The sequence below is a fragment of the Macaca thibetana genome, chromosome 1, assembly GCF_024542745.1.
Source record: "Macaca thibetana thibetana isolate TM-01 chromosome 1, ASM2454274v1, whole genome shotgun sequence".
NCBI lineage: Eukaryota > Metazoa > Chordata > Mammalia > Primates > Cercopithecidae > Macaca > Macaca thibetana.
In genome coordinates this window covers 13,813,990-13,832,129 of record NC_065578.1, presented here as the reverse complement: position 1 = coordinate 13,832,129, position 18,140 = coordinate 13,813,990, and the positions used below count along the sequence as shown (strand labels likewise).

Sequence of the window (18,140 nt, the reverse complement as noted above, 5' to 3'; positions counted from 1 at the left end):
GTCACCTCGTGGGTGGTCAGGGGTTTAATCAGATACACGAATGCCTGCTAATATTTAGCTAGAGCCATCTCTCCAGGGCTCAGAAAAAAGTTTGTTACAGATCATGTGGCTCCAGAAGGGAGGTCAGGGAAAGGGGATAATTCTGAGGAGAAAAGGCTTTTCCCTGTGTCTTTGATTCATGGCTCCTGGAAGAGGGTTTTGTTTTGTTTTTCTGTTTTGTAGAGATGGACCCTCGCTCTGTTACCCAGGCTGGAGTGCAGTGGCGTAATCATAGCTCACTGCCGCCTCACACTCCTGGGCTCAAGTAATCCCCAGCCTCAGCCTCCTGAGTAGCTGGGATTATATGGTGCATTCCACAACCTCCAGGTAATATTTTAAATTTTTAGTAGAGACAAGGTCTCGCTATGTTGCCCAGGCTGATCTTGAACTCCTGGGCTCAAGTCATCCTCCTTCCTCGGCCTTCCAAAGTGCTGAGATTGCAGGCATGAGCCACCATGCCTGGTCTGAAATAGAATTCTTATCAAACATTGTCTCCGTAAGAACCACCCCAAAATGCTAAAAATGTAGATCCCTGTGTTCTGTCAGCAGATACTGGTCCTGCAAGTCTGAGGCAGGACCAGGGAATCTGCATTTTACAATAGCTTCAGTGATTCTGCTGCAGGGGTCTGTGGGCCTCACTTTGAGAACAGCTTGGGTGTCAGCCTGCCAGTAGGGAAGAGCAGCCCAGGACACCTGGACCCTGCCATACATGCACAATTTTTCCTTAAGCCTCAGTTTCCCCACCTGCATAACATGGGGAGTGGTCCAGCTGCTCCCTAAGACTCCACGTGGTTTGGGGGTTTAGCACTCAGGCCTGCGTTAGAGAGTCCCATGGTCAAATCTGGGCTCTGTCAACAAAATCAACAAACCTTTAGATAGGCTGATTAAAAAAAAAAAAAAAAAAGAACAAAATTCAAACTCAGATCACTAAAACCAGGAGTGAGTGAATGAGAGAATATGACTACCAACTTTACATATAAGAGGCATTATAAGATAAAAAGTATATGATCAATTGCATGCCACCAGATAAGCTAACCTAGATGAAATGGACAAAATCCTAGAAAAATATAAGCTACTGAAACTGCCTCAAGAAGAAATAGAAAATCTGAATAGACCTCTAACAAGTGAAGAGATTGAATTAGAAGTCAAAAAGCTTCCCAGAAAGAAAAGCCTAAGACCAGATGGCCTTCACCGGTGAATTCTACCAAATGTCTAAAGAATAATGAACACCAAACCTTCCAAGCTTTTCCAAAAACCAGAAAAGGGGAGAATACTTCCTAATTCATGCTATGAGGCCTTTATTACCCTAATAACAAAATCAGACAAAAACGTCACACAGAGGGAAAACCATAGACCAATATCCCTTGTAAAGATAGATGCAATTTTTTTCCAACAAAATACTAACAAAGTTAATCCAGCAATATATGAAAAGGATTATACACTGTGACCAAGTGAAATTTATCTGAGGAATGCAAGGTTGGTTTGACATATGAGATTCAATCAATATAATACACCATATTGATAGAATAAAGGTCAAATCTAGGATTTGCCACTTACTAGCTGTGTATCTTGAGCACATAGCTTGGTACCTTTGAAGAAGTTTCTCCATCTGTAAAGGAGGGATAGTGCTACTGATCTCTTGACGTTGCCAGGAGGATGAAATTAGATAGTTCACACAGCAAGTGTTCAATAAATGGTCATCTAACCCTAAGTGCATCATTTTAAGAAGAGAATCCACTGGGATGGGGACCGGTTTAAGCCCAGGTGTTCATTCTCTGGTCACTTTTCAGATGAGGATACTAGGACAGGTGGGCTGATGTGGTCTGCTCACCTGGTCCATAAGCATCATTAATATGCTCATTGCTGACTCCAAACCTTTGTCCCCACAGTTGCCCCACCTGGACCAACCAACTCAACCTATTAGGCCAATGCAAGTCCTCCCAGCTACACTCCACCTGCACGTGGCCTTTCCTTACACGTGCACTGCTTGCTGTCTCTTCTCTAAACACCTGGGTGTGTTTGGATTTAATATACACTTAATTCAACATCTCACTGCTCCTCTACCTCCTTCTAGTCTATGACCTTCGGGCGAAAGCACTTTGCTTCTCTGAGTCTTGGTTTCCTGATCTGTAAAAGGAGACCACCATGGTGCAAAGAACAAATGAGAGGCCGTAAGTGATGGGCCAGGATGGGGAGCTGGACCATCTGCCTCCAAAGCCCTGAGCTGTACTGTAGCCAGCAGCCAGAGCCCCACCCGTGCTCACTTGGCTGGGTGGAAGACGGCGCTCATCTCCTCTGCCAGGTGTCTCCGGAGGATGTGTTTCCCACTGGGGATGCCCAGGGCAGTGGCCATGGCCTCAGCATTGAATGTCGGCTCCAGCACCAGCACAGCCCCATGGACGCCGCTGTTGGTCAGGTTGTCTGCATACTCCTGGGGGCAAAGGCAGGGGGCTTGTTAGCCTGCAGTGGCCATGCTGCTGACCTGAGGGGGCCACAATTCCAAGTGGGGCTCTGTCCCCAACAGCAAGGGCTTGACCCCCTGGGGACCAGTTAATTTGCTGGTGAAGATGAACCCCTCCCCAGTTTTTTAGAGCCACAAGGGCAGGGACCTCCTGTTACTGAGATGGCCCCTGACCCTAGCAGGAAGTCATCAATATTTGTTAAATGAATCTCAACCCCACAGTTGCTTAGGAGAGTGGGGCTGGCACAGCCTCCCTACCCCATGTGAGAAAAACATCATGACACGGGGCTTCTATTTGGGAGGTCAGCAGTTCCCTCCTCCTGAGTGACAGGAGGCAGATAATTCTTGCTGGGCCTGGGTTAAGATGCTCCAGCCCACACAAAGGGGAAATTAATTTGTGTGGGATTTGCCCATTGATTTGCATGAGATCTGCGTATTGATTTGTGTGCAGATTTGCATATAGATTTGCACATAGATTTGCATGGGATTTGCATGTATTTGAGAGCCATCTTGACCTCCGCCATCACCCTCACCTTCAGGTCGATGTCTCGAACCCACTTGAGCACCCGCTGGTTGGTCCACACCACAGGGTCAATGTTCTGCGTCTCGCAGCGGGCCCGGCGCTCCTGGAGGGCCTTGTGGGGAGACAGTGGATCACTTGGAGAGACAAGGGTTCACGCAGAGGCCATGTGTGGAATGGGGGCTCCCCGCACCTGTTTTCTCCCCCAAGACAGAGTCTTGCTCTGTCACCCAGGCTGAAGTGCAGTGGTGCGATCTCTGCTCACTGCAACCCCCGCCTCCCAGGTTCAAGCAATTCTCCTGCCTTAGCCTCCTGAGTAGCTGGGATTACAGGCACCAACCACCACGCCAGGCTACTTTCTTTTTGTATTTTTAGTAGAGATGGGGTTTCACCAAGTTGGCCAGGCTGATCTCGAACTCCTGACCTTGTTTATGATCTACCCACCCTGGCTTCCCAAAGTGCTGGGATCACAGGTGTGAGCCACCAGGCCCGGCCCCTGCACTTCTTTTTACATGTAACTGCTATGATCTCCCATGTATGCCTCCTTGGCAGACTGGGGACTGAGGCCAGGGCCCGTGTCCTTGTCACTCCCTGTCCTCAGTGTGGCATGGGGAAGGCACTGCTGCTGTCCTTGCTCCAAAAACAGGAAACTCTGACTTTGCCCAGAGCCACACAGTGGCACATCTTGGGGTCTGAATGAAAACCCATGTTTGGCTGATTCCAAGTCCTCTCTCACCACCCTGCCGCCATATCACAGGCTTCCCTGGGTCCCACAGGGACTGACCCCAGTGCACACAGTAGGTACACAGCAAATGCTTTTCAGTTGGTGTTTGAGAAGGGGGACAAAGGGCCGGAGGGTCCCCTCTTCTGTCCCTCTTCTGCCCCTGTATTGTTGGGCTCTGACATCACTCTAAGAAAAGTCAGCTGCCTGGACTACCAGCCCCACAGTACCCAGCAGCTCAGGCCCCTGGTGACCTCTGCAGCAACCCGCACCACCTCCCACCTGAAAGCCAGCACCCCACCCAATGGGACTCTCAGCAAGTCTGCTGCCACGGATCAGTCCTCCGGGCCTTCCCCACGCTGTTCCCTCTGCTGAGCTGCTTTTCCCCTCATGTCTTCTACTGATCCCTGGGGTTCCTCCTTCGGGTCTCGATTTAGTCGTTGCTATCTCTGGGGAGCCGTCCCTGAGCCTGCTGGAGGCTGCTTCTCTGGGTTTTCTTTTTTCTTTCCTCTTTTTTTTTTTTTTTTTAAAAACAGCGAACACTTAAAATTTTTTTATTTTAATTTTTGTGGGTATACATAGTATGTGTATCTTTCCTGGGTATTCATAAAGCCCTGGGCTTCCCTCATGGGGACAATCTCCCACAATATTGGCACCACCAGCTTCCTTGTGGTTCTCTCTGGTAAGCTGTTAGCTCTCCAAGGATGAGGGCTCCCATTTCCCCTGCACTGAGCACAGTGCCTGGCCCATGCCCAATAGGGGGTTGTTGGAAAGAAGGAGGAAGAGAAGATGGCTGGCTGGCTGGCTGGATGATGGATGGATAGGTAGATGGATGGACAGATGATCAATAGATGCTGGATGGCTGGATGATGGATGGATAGGTAGATGGATGGACAGATGATCAATAGACCCTGGATGGCTGGATGATGGGTGGATGGGTGGACAGATGGATAGATGGGTGGTGGGTGGACAGATGAACAGACAGTAGATGCCAAGGGGGGAGGGGCAGGCAGTGGAAGGCACCCCTGCCCCGTGCCCCGGTCCTCACCTCCCTGCTGAAGTTCACTTGGTACAGCAGCTCGATCCCCAGCAGGATGCTGACCTGGTGGAACTTCTTGGACACGTTCAGGTGCTTCTCCAGGTCTCGCTTCATCAGGGAATTCAGCATCCGCCCATCAACCAGGTGGTTCTGGAAGGCCTGGGAGTACTGGGACAGGCCGATGTCATTCAGCCAGGCCTTGGCCACCCAGTGATGGTCCAGCTCGGCAGCTTTGGACAGGCTGAGGAGGAGACACAGCCAGAGAGTGGATGGGTGGGGAAAGGCAGCAGAAACAAAGGGACTGGCAGAGATGGGTGGAGATGCAGAGAGAGGAAAAGCAATGGGGTGGGGGGAGTACCAAGAGATCCACAGAGACAGACATGGACAGGGATGGAGCCGAGAGATCAAGAGGGAAAAAAGATAAAGAGACAGAAAGAGCAGAGATGGGGAGAGAGGTGGATGGAGGAGGGAGACGGAGAGAGAGAAAGAGACACAGAAAGAGAGAACAAAGAGAGAAAGAGACAGAGAAGGAGAGAGAGAGATATTGAGAGAAAGTAGCAGAGGGAGATAGAGAAGAACCAAGAAGAAGAGGGAGAGAGAGAGACAGAGAGACCGAGACTCAAGAACAGAAAGGGATCAACAGAGAAACAAACCGAAGGGAACAGGAAGAGAGAATCCCACACACAGACGCAGCGAGTGTGAGAAGGCGCAGGGGTGGGGAGCAGAAGGGCCATGTATGGTGGGAGGCAGCACCTCTGGGGACCCCACTCCTCCACCTAAGCCCCCCTCATTTCCCTGGGGGCCTCCACAGCATCCCCAAGACCCACAAAGCCTGGGCTTGGCCCACCTGATCGGCGCATCCCTCCCCAGTGCTCTGCGGTCTGTTTTCCTGTTTCGGGGATGTTGGGTGTCCACTCAGGTGGGCCAGGCAGGTCCTAATCATGCGTGAAGAAGGCAAAGCTGCCGTCCTCGCTCTACAGATGGGATGTTCCAACTTTGCCTAGAGCCACACAGTGGCCCATCTTGGAGTCAGAATTAAAGTCCACATTTGACTGATTACAAACCCTCTGTCTTACCACTGCACTGCCAGGTCTCAGATTTCCTTGTGCCCCACATAGAAATGACCCCTGTACCGGCCAGGCGCAGTGGCTCATGCCTGTAATGCCAGCACTTTAGGAGGCCGATGCGGGCGGATCACGAGGTCAGGAGATTGAGACCATCCTGGCTAACACAGTGAAACCCCATCTCTACTAAAAAAACACAAAAAATTAGCCGGGCATGGCAGCGGGCGCCTGTCGTCCCAGCTACTCGGGAGGCTGAGGCAGGAGAATGGCATGAACCTGGGAGGTAGAGGTTGCAGTGAGCTGAGATCGCGCCACTGAACTCCATCCTGGGCCACAGAGCGAGACTCTCTCTCAAAAAGAAAGAAAGAAAGAAAGAAGGAAGGAAGGAAGGAAGGAAGGAAGGAAGGAAGGAAGGAAGGAAGGAAGGAAGGAAGGAAGGAAGGAAAGAAAGAAAGAAAGAAAGAAAGAAAGAAAGAAAGAAAGAAAGAAAAGAAAGAAAGAAAGAAAGAAAGAAAGAAAGAAAGAAAGAAAGAAAGAAAGAAAGAGAGGTAGGGAGGGAGGGAGGGAGAGAAAGAGAGAAAGAAGGAAGGAAGAAAAAGAAAGAAAGAAAGAAAGAAAGAAAAAAGAGAAAGAGAGAAGAGAGAGAAGAGAGAAAGAGAAAGAGAGAGAAAGAAAGAAAGAAAGAAAGAAAGAAAGAAAGAAAGAAAGAAAGAAAGAAAGAAAGAAAGAAAGAAAGAAAGAAAGAAAGAAAGAAAGAAAGACCCCTGTACCACGTATGCAGCAGGTGCACAAGTGCTTGAATTTTCAAGCGGGTGAAAGTGTGGCTATACCTGGCTGTCATTCCGCTGCTCGCCACACAGTGGCAGCCTTGCAGAAGGAACGAGGGTCACCACATCCCACCTGCAAGGGACTTTGCAAAATGCCCCAGGTCTGACAGGTGGGAGAGCATTGGTCTAAGTGGGAGGTGCAGGGGGCCACAAAGGGACAGAGGTGTATGTGAAAGGGACAGTGGTGGGCTTGCAAAGCCACTCCATCCTGCTCCTGGGGCAGCAGCCAGAGACAGCTGGTCACGCCACCCTCCTGCTGAGGGTCTTGGATGGGTCCTCTCTGTCCTTCCTGCCTTCATGCCTGGATATGCATTGAGCCTGCTGTGATCACCCTGCTGGAGTACATGCTGCCATACAGTGGGCTCCTCTTCCCTCCTAACCCCCTCCCCTCTTTCTCCAGGCACTCCTGTCTCTGTATTACCCATCTCCAAGGCTCTGGAAGGCACCCTTGAGGGAGGACTCCCAAATTCTCCACTCTCTTCTGAGCATCTAAGCTCTGGGCTCTTTTCTGAGCCCTTTCCTCTCTTAGCCTCTAGCTGCCCTCTTAACGCCGCCTGGCTGTCACAGACATGTCATACTTAATGGCTCAGTTGTTCCCCTTCACTGTCAGTGTCACCATCACCCAGAGGCCCTTCTCTGTCACCCAGCTCCCAAGCTGATAGCCCATCCTTGTCTATCGGTCACTCTGGTCAGTGCATCCTCCGTCCCCTTCTCTCCTTTTCCAGCTGTAGGCTGCAGCCATCTCTGGTGTGGGTTTCTGCCACTGTCCCCGGCCGTCCCCCATTTCCCACCTTTGCTTTCCTTCTATTCCACACCCCACCAGGACCGCCAGGGGGTCCTTTAAAAATGTCAGCCTGATCCTGCAGTGCCCTGCTTAACACTCTGTGGCTTCTCTTTGCAGGAATAAAATCGCAAGTCCTTTGAGTGGCCCACAAGGGTCACCCGCGAACGGCCCTGGCTGACTTCCCCTCCCCCAATGCACATGGGGCTTGGGCTCCTGGGGGCCATTTCCTGGAGGCACGAAGCTCTTCACCCCGCATTCCCCTCCCTGGTCCGGCTCCTCCCAGCCCTGCCCAGGGCTCACCCCTCCTCATCCCTTGGGCGTCCAATCTCCCTTTTCTCTGAATTTGCTGTCTTAAGTTGCCCCCAAGTCTGCTCACTGTCCCTAGTGCTTTCCTTCAAAGCTCTAATCACACATTGAATCTTAGCAATTAACTGGTTTGGCCACTAGTTTATTTTCTGTCTTTCCCACCTTAGCAGATAAGCTCTGTGAGGACAGAAACTGTGTTCATTGCCCAACAGCACAGTGCTACGCGCACACTAGACACTGATTGAATGCTTGCTGGAAGAATGGCTAAGCGGAGGATGGGCTTGCAGCTTGGTTTCACTCTCCTTCCCTCTGCCCATCAGCCTCCCAGAACCACTTGGGTCTGCCGGACTCCCCTTGTCTCCGGGCCTGTTCTCTACCCCACCCTATTTCTCCGGTGAACTCCTATGGACTCTGCAGACACGTCTGGGCTCCTGGAAGCCTTCCAAGACGTCATGCTGGGTCAGGAGCCCTTCTCTGTGCTGAAAGCCCCTGGGAGTCCCCATCCCTGGACCAGTCACATTGTAGTTCATGGTTACGCATCTGGCCAGCTGTCTCACTGGGTGGTCAGTTCCTGGCGGGCAGGACTCGGGGTTGGCTTATCTGTGAATGTCCAGGGTCCCTTCAGGCTCAGAGTTCACACTCACCAGTGTTTGTCTCATAGTTGAATGTGTGGATGACAGAGCAGGGCTGGGTGAGCAGGTCATCTGCCCCAGTCCACCTGGAGGCTGCCCAGCTGGAGCTCCTGAACTGGAACCTTCTGGTCCAAGACTACCTCCCTTCTAGGATGAAAAGGTCCTGGGGCTGTCCCCCTCCCAGTCCCTCAAGGGCCAGCCTCAGCCTTGTACAGAAGGACCCTTCTCTTGGGCAGGAGTTGGAGCCCACAGCCCTCTGAGTCAGATGCCACTGGGCCAGGTTTGATGGAGACTAGAATGGCCTCCTCTCCTTTCTGAGGCAAGAGTTTGGTCAGCAAATCAATGGTGCAACAAGAGTTGCGGTGGAGAGCTGGGGAGGGGACACCCCACTTAACCTACTCAAGAGAGGCCCATCCATAATCAGCAATCTCCATCTGCGTGCCCACAATTAATGTGCTCCTGCCCTTCAGAAATGTTCTCTTTTCATTAATGGTGTCCCCATGGGGCCTCAGCTTGGTGATATGTTCCCAGCTGTTGGTTTGAGCTATTTATTGTAAGAGCCCAAGTTGAATAAAACAGCATGATTTTAAAAGGAATTCAGACATTTTATAAAATTTGTCACTGTCCCGTCCCTAGACTGGAGCCAGATTAGACTCTGAAATCTGAAAACAGGCACAAAATTTAGATATTGTCTGGGTCACAGCACAGCACGGAAAACAGGAGGCTGTTCTGGTTCTATTACTTTTTAGCTCTGGGACCTTAAACCTCTGGGTCTCCGTTTTCTCCTCTGTAAAGTGGGGAGAATCGTGCTTGCCTCATGGAGTTGTAGGGACTAAAAGAGAGGAGAATGCGAAGCCCTTAACCCAGGGTCTGGGACACACCTAGAGTTCCATAAACAGTAGTAATAGAAGCTGTCACTGTTCTTGTTTTTAACACAAAGGCCGCACGGGATACTGGAAAGGCAACTGACTTTGAAGTCAGGTTTTTTGTAGTGTGACTTTATGCTCATGATTTCTCTACATCTAATTTTCGCCAACTTTATTTTTGAGACGGAGTTTTGCTCTTGTCACCCAGGCTGGAGTGCAATGATGCAGTCCCGGCTCACTGCAACCTCTGCCTCCTGGGTTCAAGCAACTCTCCGCCTCAACCTCCTGAGTAGCTGGGAATACAGATGCCCACCACCATGCCTGCCAATTTTTGTATTTTTAGTAGAGACGGGGTTTCACCATGTTGGTTAGGCTGGTCTTGAGCTCCTGATGTCAGATGATCCACCTGCCTCAGCCTCCCAAAGTGTTGGGATTACAGGCGTGAGCCATCGTATCCGGCCTTCTCCGTCTTTAAAATGGGAGTAAGCATGTCTATCCTGCATTGATGTTGTGAGGTAAATAAAATGGTATCCATAAGAGGATGATGGGTTGGCAAGGGGTTGGTGGGTTTTGTCATTGATATTTTGTAGATAAGGTGACCAGTCCCAGAGAGGAAAACATCATGCCCATGGTCACACAAGATGTCATGGCTGAAAATGGTCTCAAAGATGAACTCATTTAGAGTTCTTACCCCCAAGTCCACGGACCCCTGAAAGTGGGTGGGCCAGAGTCCCGCCCACCAACCCAATGCAGTGAAAAGTTGTGAAGTTTTGCGTATTTCTTCTAGAGAAAGTGTCAAAAGCACTTATTAGATTCTTAAAGTGGCCATGATCTTCAAAAGTTTAAAAACCACTGTCCTAATTTAATTCTGTTCACTTCTCAGGTGGGAAAACAGTCCCAGAGAGGGCAAGGTCATGTGGTAAACTGGAGACAGGCCAGATTCCCACTGGGAATAGAAAACTTGAAATAAGGCCTCTGCCTCCTCCAGGAAGCCCTATGGGTGTCTAAGGGCTGGGCTCCATGATCCCTGGGACCACAGACTCCTGGTTTCTGGAGGTTAACAGGGTACCACTGTTAGGGATTAAATGTTTCCCTCCGCCCTCCCCCTCCCCAATTCATATGCTGAAATCCTAACCTTCAATGTAATGGTATTTGGGTCTGGGGCCTTTGGGAGGTGATTAGATGAGGTCATAGGGGTACTCTTCTTGATGGGATTATTGTCCTTACAGGAAGAGATCAGAGACATTACTCTCTCCCCATCCCCCTTCCTTCTTCCCCATGTGAGGACACAGCAAGAAGGTTGCCTTCTGCAAGCCAGGAAGAGAGCCCTCCCCAGGTCCCAACCACGCTGGCATCCCGATCTTGGACTTCCAGCATCCAGAACTGTGAGACATAAGTTGTTGTCTAAGCAATCCAGGTGGTGGCATTTTGTTGTGGCAGCCCAAGCAGACTAAGACAGCCCCATTTAGGGGGAACCCAGGCAGTAGCCCAGACTCCTCAAGTTTTCGAGAGGTGAAGCAGTCATCCCCACCCTGTTCAATGAACACAGGTAGTGTTTATGGACCCTGCTGGTTGTGGGGCAAGGGGGCAGGAGGGATTTCCAACTTGGGTGACCAAAGACGATGAGGGGATTCGGGGATGGCTTTAGGGGATTCTGGCATGGAACTGGTTAGGAGGTGGGCGCTGAGTGTAAGGTGCTTTTGGGACCCTCAGGAGGGACAGCCCAGCAGGGGTTGCCCTCATGGCCCCCTCCTCATCCCTCAGCCCAGCCCTGTCTCAGACGAGCCAGCGTCCTGATGGTGCCAATGAGGCCTGGCGCCGTCTTGCTCTGAGTTGCTCCCTAACTTTCTGATCCCGTCTCACCTCAGTACTTCCTGCCACCCTAGAGTCATGCCAAGGGCCCCTCTCCTGCACACATATGGATTTGGTTTTCCTGCTTTCAAACCAGCCGATTTTCCACTCCAAACCCTGTTTCTAAAAAAAAATCCCCTAAGCTGCTTCTGCAAATTATAGCACACACCACCAGGTTTGATTAATTAACTACACAAAAATGATGGAGAAACCAGTGAAGGACGTAATTATGCAAAACAGAAGTGTCAGATTTACAAAGCAAGTTCCTCCCCTCTCCACATTCTCAGAACGGGGTGGGGCGGCGTGGGGGTGGGGGTTCCTTCCCTTTACCCTGTAGCTGCCCCTGCTCTACAAATTTTGCTCACAGAGTGTCGGGAGAGAGGCAGGCAGGCGGGACGCAGAGCAGGAGTGGTATGAGAGGTGGGGGTAGGTGGCCTGCAGGGGTACACCTTATGGGAAGGCCCTGCGGCCACTCCCAGGTATGCTTGCTAAGAGAAGCCCCCTCCGCCCGGCCCGCTCCTCTATGGGAGAGGTTTCACTAAGCCCGCTCATGTCTGCTTGATCTCTGCCTGCCTCGGCTCTGCCTTGCACCGACTTTCCTCACCCTGGAATGGTAAGAGCCAGGAGCAGACACCATTGCGGCCCGGTGTGCAGAGCCGCTTGGGCTGGTCCGGGGAGACAGAGGAGTGCTGAGGGGCTTGTGAGGCTCCCACATTGGTTGCGGGTGTACTAGGACCTTTGGGGCCTCTGGTCTCCCCATGTGTCTGTCTCTGTACGGACGGGGCTGGCCCAGAGCAGGGCTGGGGTGTGCCCAAGTCCCTTCATCGGGGCATCCCCAGACCATCTTAGTCACACCCTGATGTCCCCCACCACCAGCCCAGCCCATAGTGCCCTGCTCACCCAACCTGTGTGACCAAAGGCCTCAGGATGACTTTTCTCTCTCCTCCCTTGGGGCCCCTCGTGGTGGGCTCACCTGCGGCCTGCCTCGGCGTCACGGTAGTCCTCGATGGCCAGGCGCAGCTTGCGCCGGTGCAGAGAGCTGCATACACCCAGGCCCAGCTGCAGATCCTCGTCACTCAGGCTCAGCAGCACCTGCCCCCCAGGGAGGGAGTGTCATATGGGGGCTGGGACAGCTGCCAGCAGGGTTCCTGCCCTAGAGGGGGTCTGTTGGCATGGGGGTCCTTCGCCATCTCCTGCCCACCTTTCATACAGTGGGGCCAGTGCACGTGAAAACCTCTGCAACTCTGACGTGGGGCGGAATCCCTGTTCAGGCAGAAAGAGCCCTTTCCCTTTGGCAGGTAAAGGAAGCTTGGGTCCCTTTTCAGGATGAGGCAGCTGAGGCTCAGAAAGGCTCTCTGCCTTGCCAGGGAGGCACAATGATTGAGGAGGGACATCGGAGACCGACTGCATTGGCTAGCTCCTAGATTGCACCTTCCCCTGACTCCAGGGTAGGAGTGGGGGGCAGGCCAACTTCCGGGTGCATAAAGTTCACAGAGGGCGTGGGGGGCGTCTCACAGGGGGCCCGGAGTTGCCTACCTTCCCGCTCTTCACGTTCTCCGCGCAGGCCTTGACGTACATAGGCATGGCCATCACCACCTCCAGCCAGGCCTGGACGGTGCCCGCCTTCCAGTGGGACATAGGGGTGGTCCTCACCAGCTCCACCTGCTGCAGCCGGTCCATCTGCTCCTCGCCTTCCGACAGGCTGAGGCTCTGCCTCGTGGGGCTGCACTGGCTGTCCGAGTCTGCAACACACAAGTGCAGGCCATGTTGGGGGATGAGGTTGCCGGGGGGCAGGGGCTGGGCAGGCCGCACCCCCGGGAGGCAGAGGACGGTGGGGACGTCCTCCCGCCATGCATTTCTTCTTTCAAAATCAAAGTGGTTTTGGTGTTTTTGTTTTTCTGCCCTTGTCCCCATTACAAAAGTAATCTATGAAAAGAAAAGCAGAAAAGCTTATCCCAGAAAAAAAATAAAACAGAAAATGACGATCACCCCATGTGACTGTGAAAGGAAAACAGATCTTGGGACCCCAAACTCATCAAACCACAGGGAAAAGTCAAGCTGGGAACTGGGTCACACAAACCTGCCTCCCCATTTTGGTTCCTAAATAAGATGGCTACAAGATAAACAGCTGCACACCTCCCTCAGATTTTGCCCACAAAGAAATTCCTAGTGAGCTTCAAGATATTTACCCTAAAGCATTTCTGTTAAAATTCACCATGGCAATATAAATGGATAGCTTATCTTTACACAGTATTCACCCCTCTGCTCACCTGGCACAAATGCATATCTGATTATTCCCCTGTCCCATTTATCTTTATCTTATGTAAAAACGTCAATTCCCTGCATTTTCCGCATCTGTCTATGTTACCTTATGTAAAAATGCAGATTCACTGGGCCAGACAAAGGCATGAATGATTATTTCCCCCAACCCCCTCTTACATGAAACTGTATACTTCTCAATATCCTTTCCCCTTTAAATTTGGAGCCCACAAAATCATCTTCAGAGAAAGGCATAGACCTGTCTCCCGGGCGCGCGTCCTTAACTTTGATAAATACACCTCCTAAAATGACTGAGACCTGTCTCATCCTTTTTCTCGATCGACACCACCTAGAGACAGCAGCTGTTAAATACTCTTTGGGATACAGAAAAGCCATACTTACAAACACACACAGACCCGCTTGCTTCCGGGGTGCGTGCATTTGAGGTGTGTGCATTTGTGATATGCCTGTTCACTTTCGCTGTGGAAGAGATCGTTCCATCTCCATAGAGACCTGCAGTACCTTTGGACGGTGCAGGATTCATCAGAAGGAGGCTCCATAATTTATGTCACCTGCCTCCTACTGATGGACATGGAGGTTGTTTCCAATTTTTCACTATTGTAAACAACACAGCGGCCGTCGTCTTTGGGCAACTGGGTGATTTATTTTTGTAGGATAAATGGAACCCAGCTCCATTCCTTCATACGCTGAAAGCTGTTTCTGGAATGGCCCTCACAGACCAAAAAAAAAAAAAAAAAAAGTTCATCCACTAACATTTTCTAACCCCACTCTTCTATATATGGTTGGTTGCATCAACGCCTGGTAAATATGCAAAGTTCACGTTATGGAGACTCAATTGAGAGGCAAAAAGAATCTCTCTAAAACAGGGTTCAATAAAAACCTAAACAAGCCAGGTGCGGTAGCTCACGCCTGTAATCCCAGCACTTTGGGAGGATGAGGTGGGCAGAATGCTTGAGTTTCAGGAGTTTGAGATCAGCCTGGGCAACATAGTGAAACCCCATCTCTACCAAAAATACAAAAAAATTAGCCGGGTGTGGTGGCGTGTGCCTGGGGTCCCAGCTGCTCAGGAGGCTGAGGCAGGAGGATCTTTTCAGCCAGGGAGGCGGAGGTTACAGTGAGCCAAAATCATACCACTGCACTCCAGCCTGGGTGACAGACTGAGACCCCATCTCAAAACAACAAAACAACAAAACAAAACAAAACAAAACAAACACACACCCAAACAGACCAACTCAATACCTTGAGAAATGACAAGTATTTAAATATACCTCTGATTGACCGGGCACAGGGGCTCTCATGCCTGTAATCCCAGCACTTTGGGAGGTTGAGGCGGGTGGATCACCTGAGGTTGGGAGTTCGAGACCAGCCTGACCAACGTGGAGAAACCCCATCTCTACTAAAAATACAAAATTAGCCTGGGTGGTGGCACGTGCCTGTAATCCCAGCTATTTGGGAGGCTGAGGCAGGAGAATCGCTTGAACCCGGGAGGCGGAGGTTGCGGTGAGCCGAGATCGCACCATTGCACTCTAGCCTGGGCAACAAGAGTGAAACCCTGTCTCAAAAAATAAATAAATAAATTACAAAAATGAACAAAAAAAAAAACCTCTGATTAGAAATGACCCTGCTGAAATTGAATATTATAAATCATTACAAGGATGTAAAAAAATGCTTATCCATCCAAATAGACAGGACACAAAATTAAAACGATAGGTAAACACAAATGTTCATAGTTACTGCCTTTGTGTGCTGGGGAGAATATAGTTATTTTCTTCTTGTTGTATGTCTCTGTATTTTCAAAGTTCCCTAGTAAACATGTATAGTTTTATAATAAAAACTTTGGAAAAATTAAAAACTAGGAAGCAATATGAATGGTTATTGATGAGAGTTTGTTTGAAGGAATGACGCTGCATTAATATGTTGGAATATGTGCAATGAATAAACACTCTTGTCACGGGAGAATAATTTTGTGGGGAAAATGTCCACTACCGATTGCCAAATGAAAAAGGAAAACACGGCCGGGCACAGTGGCTCATGCCTGTAATCCCAGCACTTTTGGAGGCAGGTGGATTGCAAGGTCAGGAGATCGAGACCATCCTGGCTAACACGGTGAAACCCCATCTCTACTAAAACTACAAAAAATTATCTGGGCGTGGTGGCACACGCCTGTAGTCCGAGCAACTTGGGAGGCTGAGGCAGGAGAATCGCTTGAACCTGGGAGGCAGAGGTTGCAGTGAGTCGAAATCGTGCCACTACACTCCAGTCTGGGTGACAGAGCAAGACTCCATTGCAAACAACAACAACAACAACAACAACAACAACAAAAACACAGCAGGCACAGTGTAACTCTGACTGTGGTTTAAAAATTATATGTAGATGTAAAGTGTATAATTATTATATATACGTGTATGTGTATACAATACACTAGATGGATAAAATCTAGTATATAAAAATATATAAAGTACTAGATGGATCAACAGGAAAAGTCTGTCTCTGGAAAGCAGTGATAGGTCATTGTGCGAGTGTGTGTGTGAATGTGCATGTGTGAGTGTGTGAGAGGATTTGTGACTGTGTGCACACTTTTCTGTCTCCTAAGTTTTCTGCATAGACTGTATTATGTTTGATGTGGAGAAAAAAGCCTAGAAATCTCACTTTTTCAAGTTACAAACTCCCTCCCCACAACGCCTTCCCTCTCTCCATTTTAAACTCCCTGAGGGACTCTTTGAAAAGGGTTGCATCCACTTGGTGACCACACACTCATCCATCATTCCCATCTCCACCAAAACCTATCTCCCAAACACCTTGTGCCTCAGTTTCCCCCTGTGTAAAGCTGACCCGGTACTGTTCTCTGCTGCCTGCCTCCTCTGTGGGCTGCTGTGAGGACTCAGCGGGGGGCAGTGTGACAGGGCTGTCCGTGCTGGGACAAGTACGGGTTGAGAGGTCACTGCCAACATTATCATGTTTCCCTTCTCAGTGGCCCCAAGCCCTTTGTTTTTCCCAAGGAAATGGCAGAAGTTGCAGAGAGCTCTGTGTGGGGTGCCAGTTTGAGTGACCTCCTGTTGCCATGGTGCCCAGGAATGCGGAAACGGCAGCAGCTGCCTCTGCAACCCCACCAGGGCCCCAGGTTCCTGCCGGTGTCAGGGCTGTCAGGCCAGGGGTGCAGGCCGGCGCCCAGTGCTGGTGCCCAGCTCCCAAGGACTGGTGTGGCTTGCAGGGAAGTCTTTCAGATCAGGCACAGGACTCCAAGTTCTATAGGGATTGGAACAGGCGCTGAAACAGGGCATCCTTCCTGGATGGGAGAGAGCTGAGAGCCCCCGGGAGGCCTCCAGCGTGGCTGGCTTCACTGCATCTTATTCCGCTTGCTGAGTCTCACCTCTGTTATGTGCTTCTGGGAAGAGGAGAGGTGACGTGTGGCCAGATCTGGTTACCCAAAGTTCCAAGACACGGCCCATGTCGTCCATTTGGACCAGGCTTTGGAGTTCAACAGACCTCAGCTTCAGGCAGATTTCTTGAAGCCTCCGTTTCTCCATATATAAAATGGAAATAATGAGAATATCTGCCTCGTAGCTTGAAATGAATGTTATAAACTCTGAATGCGAAGCTATGGGAGTGTGAAAGTTGTAGATACCAGGATGAAATCACTTTTGTCAGAACCAGAAGAATTAGAGCTGGGAAAGCATGAAGGAGGGGAACTCATGCTTGCATGTCTGAGATAAGGACTGTCTCAAGGACTTTCTAAAATAGCCCCCAAGAAATGCCTTCTTTGGAACTGCAGCAATTCAGATAAGATGTTCTCCAAAGAACACTGCCCAGTAACGACATCTCCACCAATGAACTGACGCCAACTCTAGCGTTGAGCCTCCAGAGCCAATGAAGTCTGTTTCCAAGCAGCTTATGGGAACTTCTCTCTCTCTCTCTCTTTTTTTTTTTTTTTTTTTGCCAATAAAAGCTTCCCTTTGCTGTCCCCTCTCCAGATGCACCTATAGCTTGCCACGGCTATGCTTCCAGAGTCTAATCCATTTTGCTTACTCCCAAATACATTCATCATATAGGAGATATTTTTTCTGATGTCTCTTTTTTTCAGGCTGACAGTAGGCACTTAGTCAAGGCTGGCTATTGTTGGCAATAAGGGGCCCCCCTCCTGGGGCCTGGACACTGTTTGGCCACACCTAGAGTTCAGCAGCAGCCGCCTCCTTCCCACTACATTCCTGGCTACAGCTTCGGTGCCTTCAGAGGGAAGAAGTTCTCCTAGTTGTCCAGTCTGGCAGGGCAGAAATTCACTGTCCCTGCTGGACTCCTACCTGGTCGAGGTGGGAGGGGTGGGGCTCTCAGTGAGGTGCGGGTGGATCTGTCTGTTCTGTGCCCAGGTGGGTGGGCGGGGGGTGTCTGCAGCCCTTGACTACGTCTCCCAAGAAAGGCAGCTAAAGGGGCCTGGGAAGGAGAGAAAGGAGATGGGAGCAGAAGTTGGCACCTGCTCCTGAGTCCCCCAGAAGAGGGGAAGATTCAAAGAACAGGGTTTGGGGAGAGAGAGGGTGCCCAGATGCAACAAAGATGCAAAGGCAAATTGAAAGGAGGAGAGGGAGAGAGGGAGCCGAGGGTCAGAGAGGGAATGACAGATACGTGGACAAACAGAAAAGGCAAACGTCTGGTGTGCAAGTGTGAGTGCGTGTGTGCATGTGCGTGTGTGTCTTTGTGAGTGTGTGTGGGTTATTTTCTGTAGTGAGCAGGCCTCAGGGCAGTGAGGGGAGCTGGC

General features: G+C 50.5%; 1 protein-coding gene across 3 annotated transcripts in view; it reads right to left on the bottom strand.

The window, feature by feature from the left end:
* The window catches only part of KAZN (kazrin, periplakin interacting protein), a 1,229,956-nt gene that overhangs the window by 12,036 nt on the left and 1,199,780 nt on the right, over positions 1-18,140 (bottom strand). For 2 of the 3 annotated variants that reach the window (XM_050788146.1, XM_050788163.1), the window contains 5 exons: positions 12,647-12,852; positions 12,084-12,202; positions 4,790-5,021; positions 3,034-3,135; positions 2,304-2,470 (listed from right to left, as the gene is read on the bottom strand). In XM_050788146.1, coding sequence (XP_050644103.1) covers positions 2,304-2,470; positions 3,034-3,135; positions 4,790-5,021; positions 12,084-12,202; positions 12,647-12,852 — 826 coding nt within the window. Of the gene's footprint in view, positions 1-1,508; positions 1,649-2,303; positions 2,471-3,033; positions 3,136-4,789; positions 5,022-12,083; positions 12,203-12,646; positions 12,853-18,140 lie in introns of those variants that run through there. The other variant, XM_050788155.1, reaches the window with a different exon arrangement.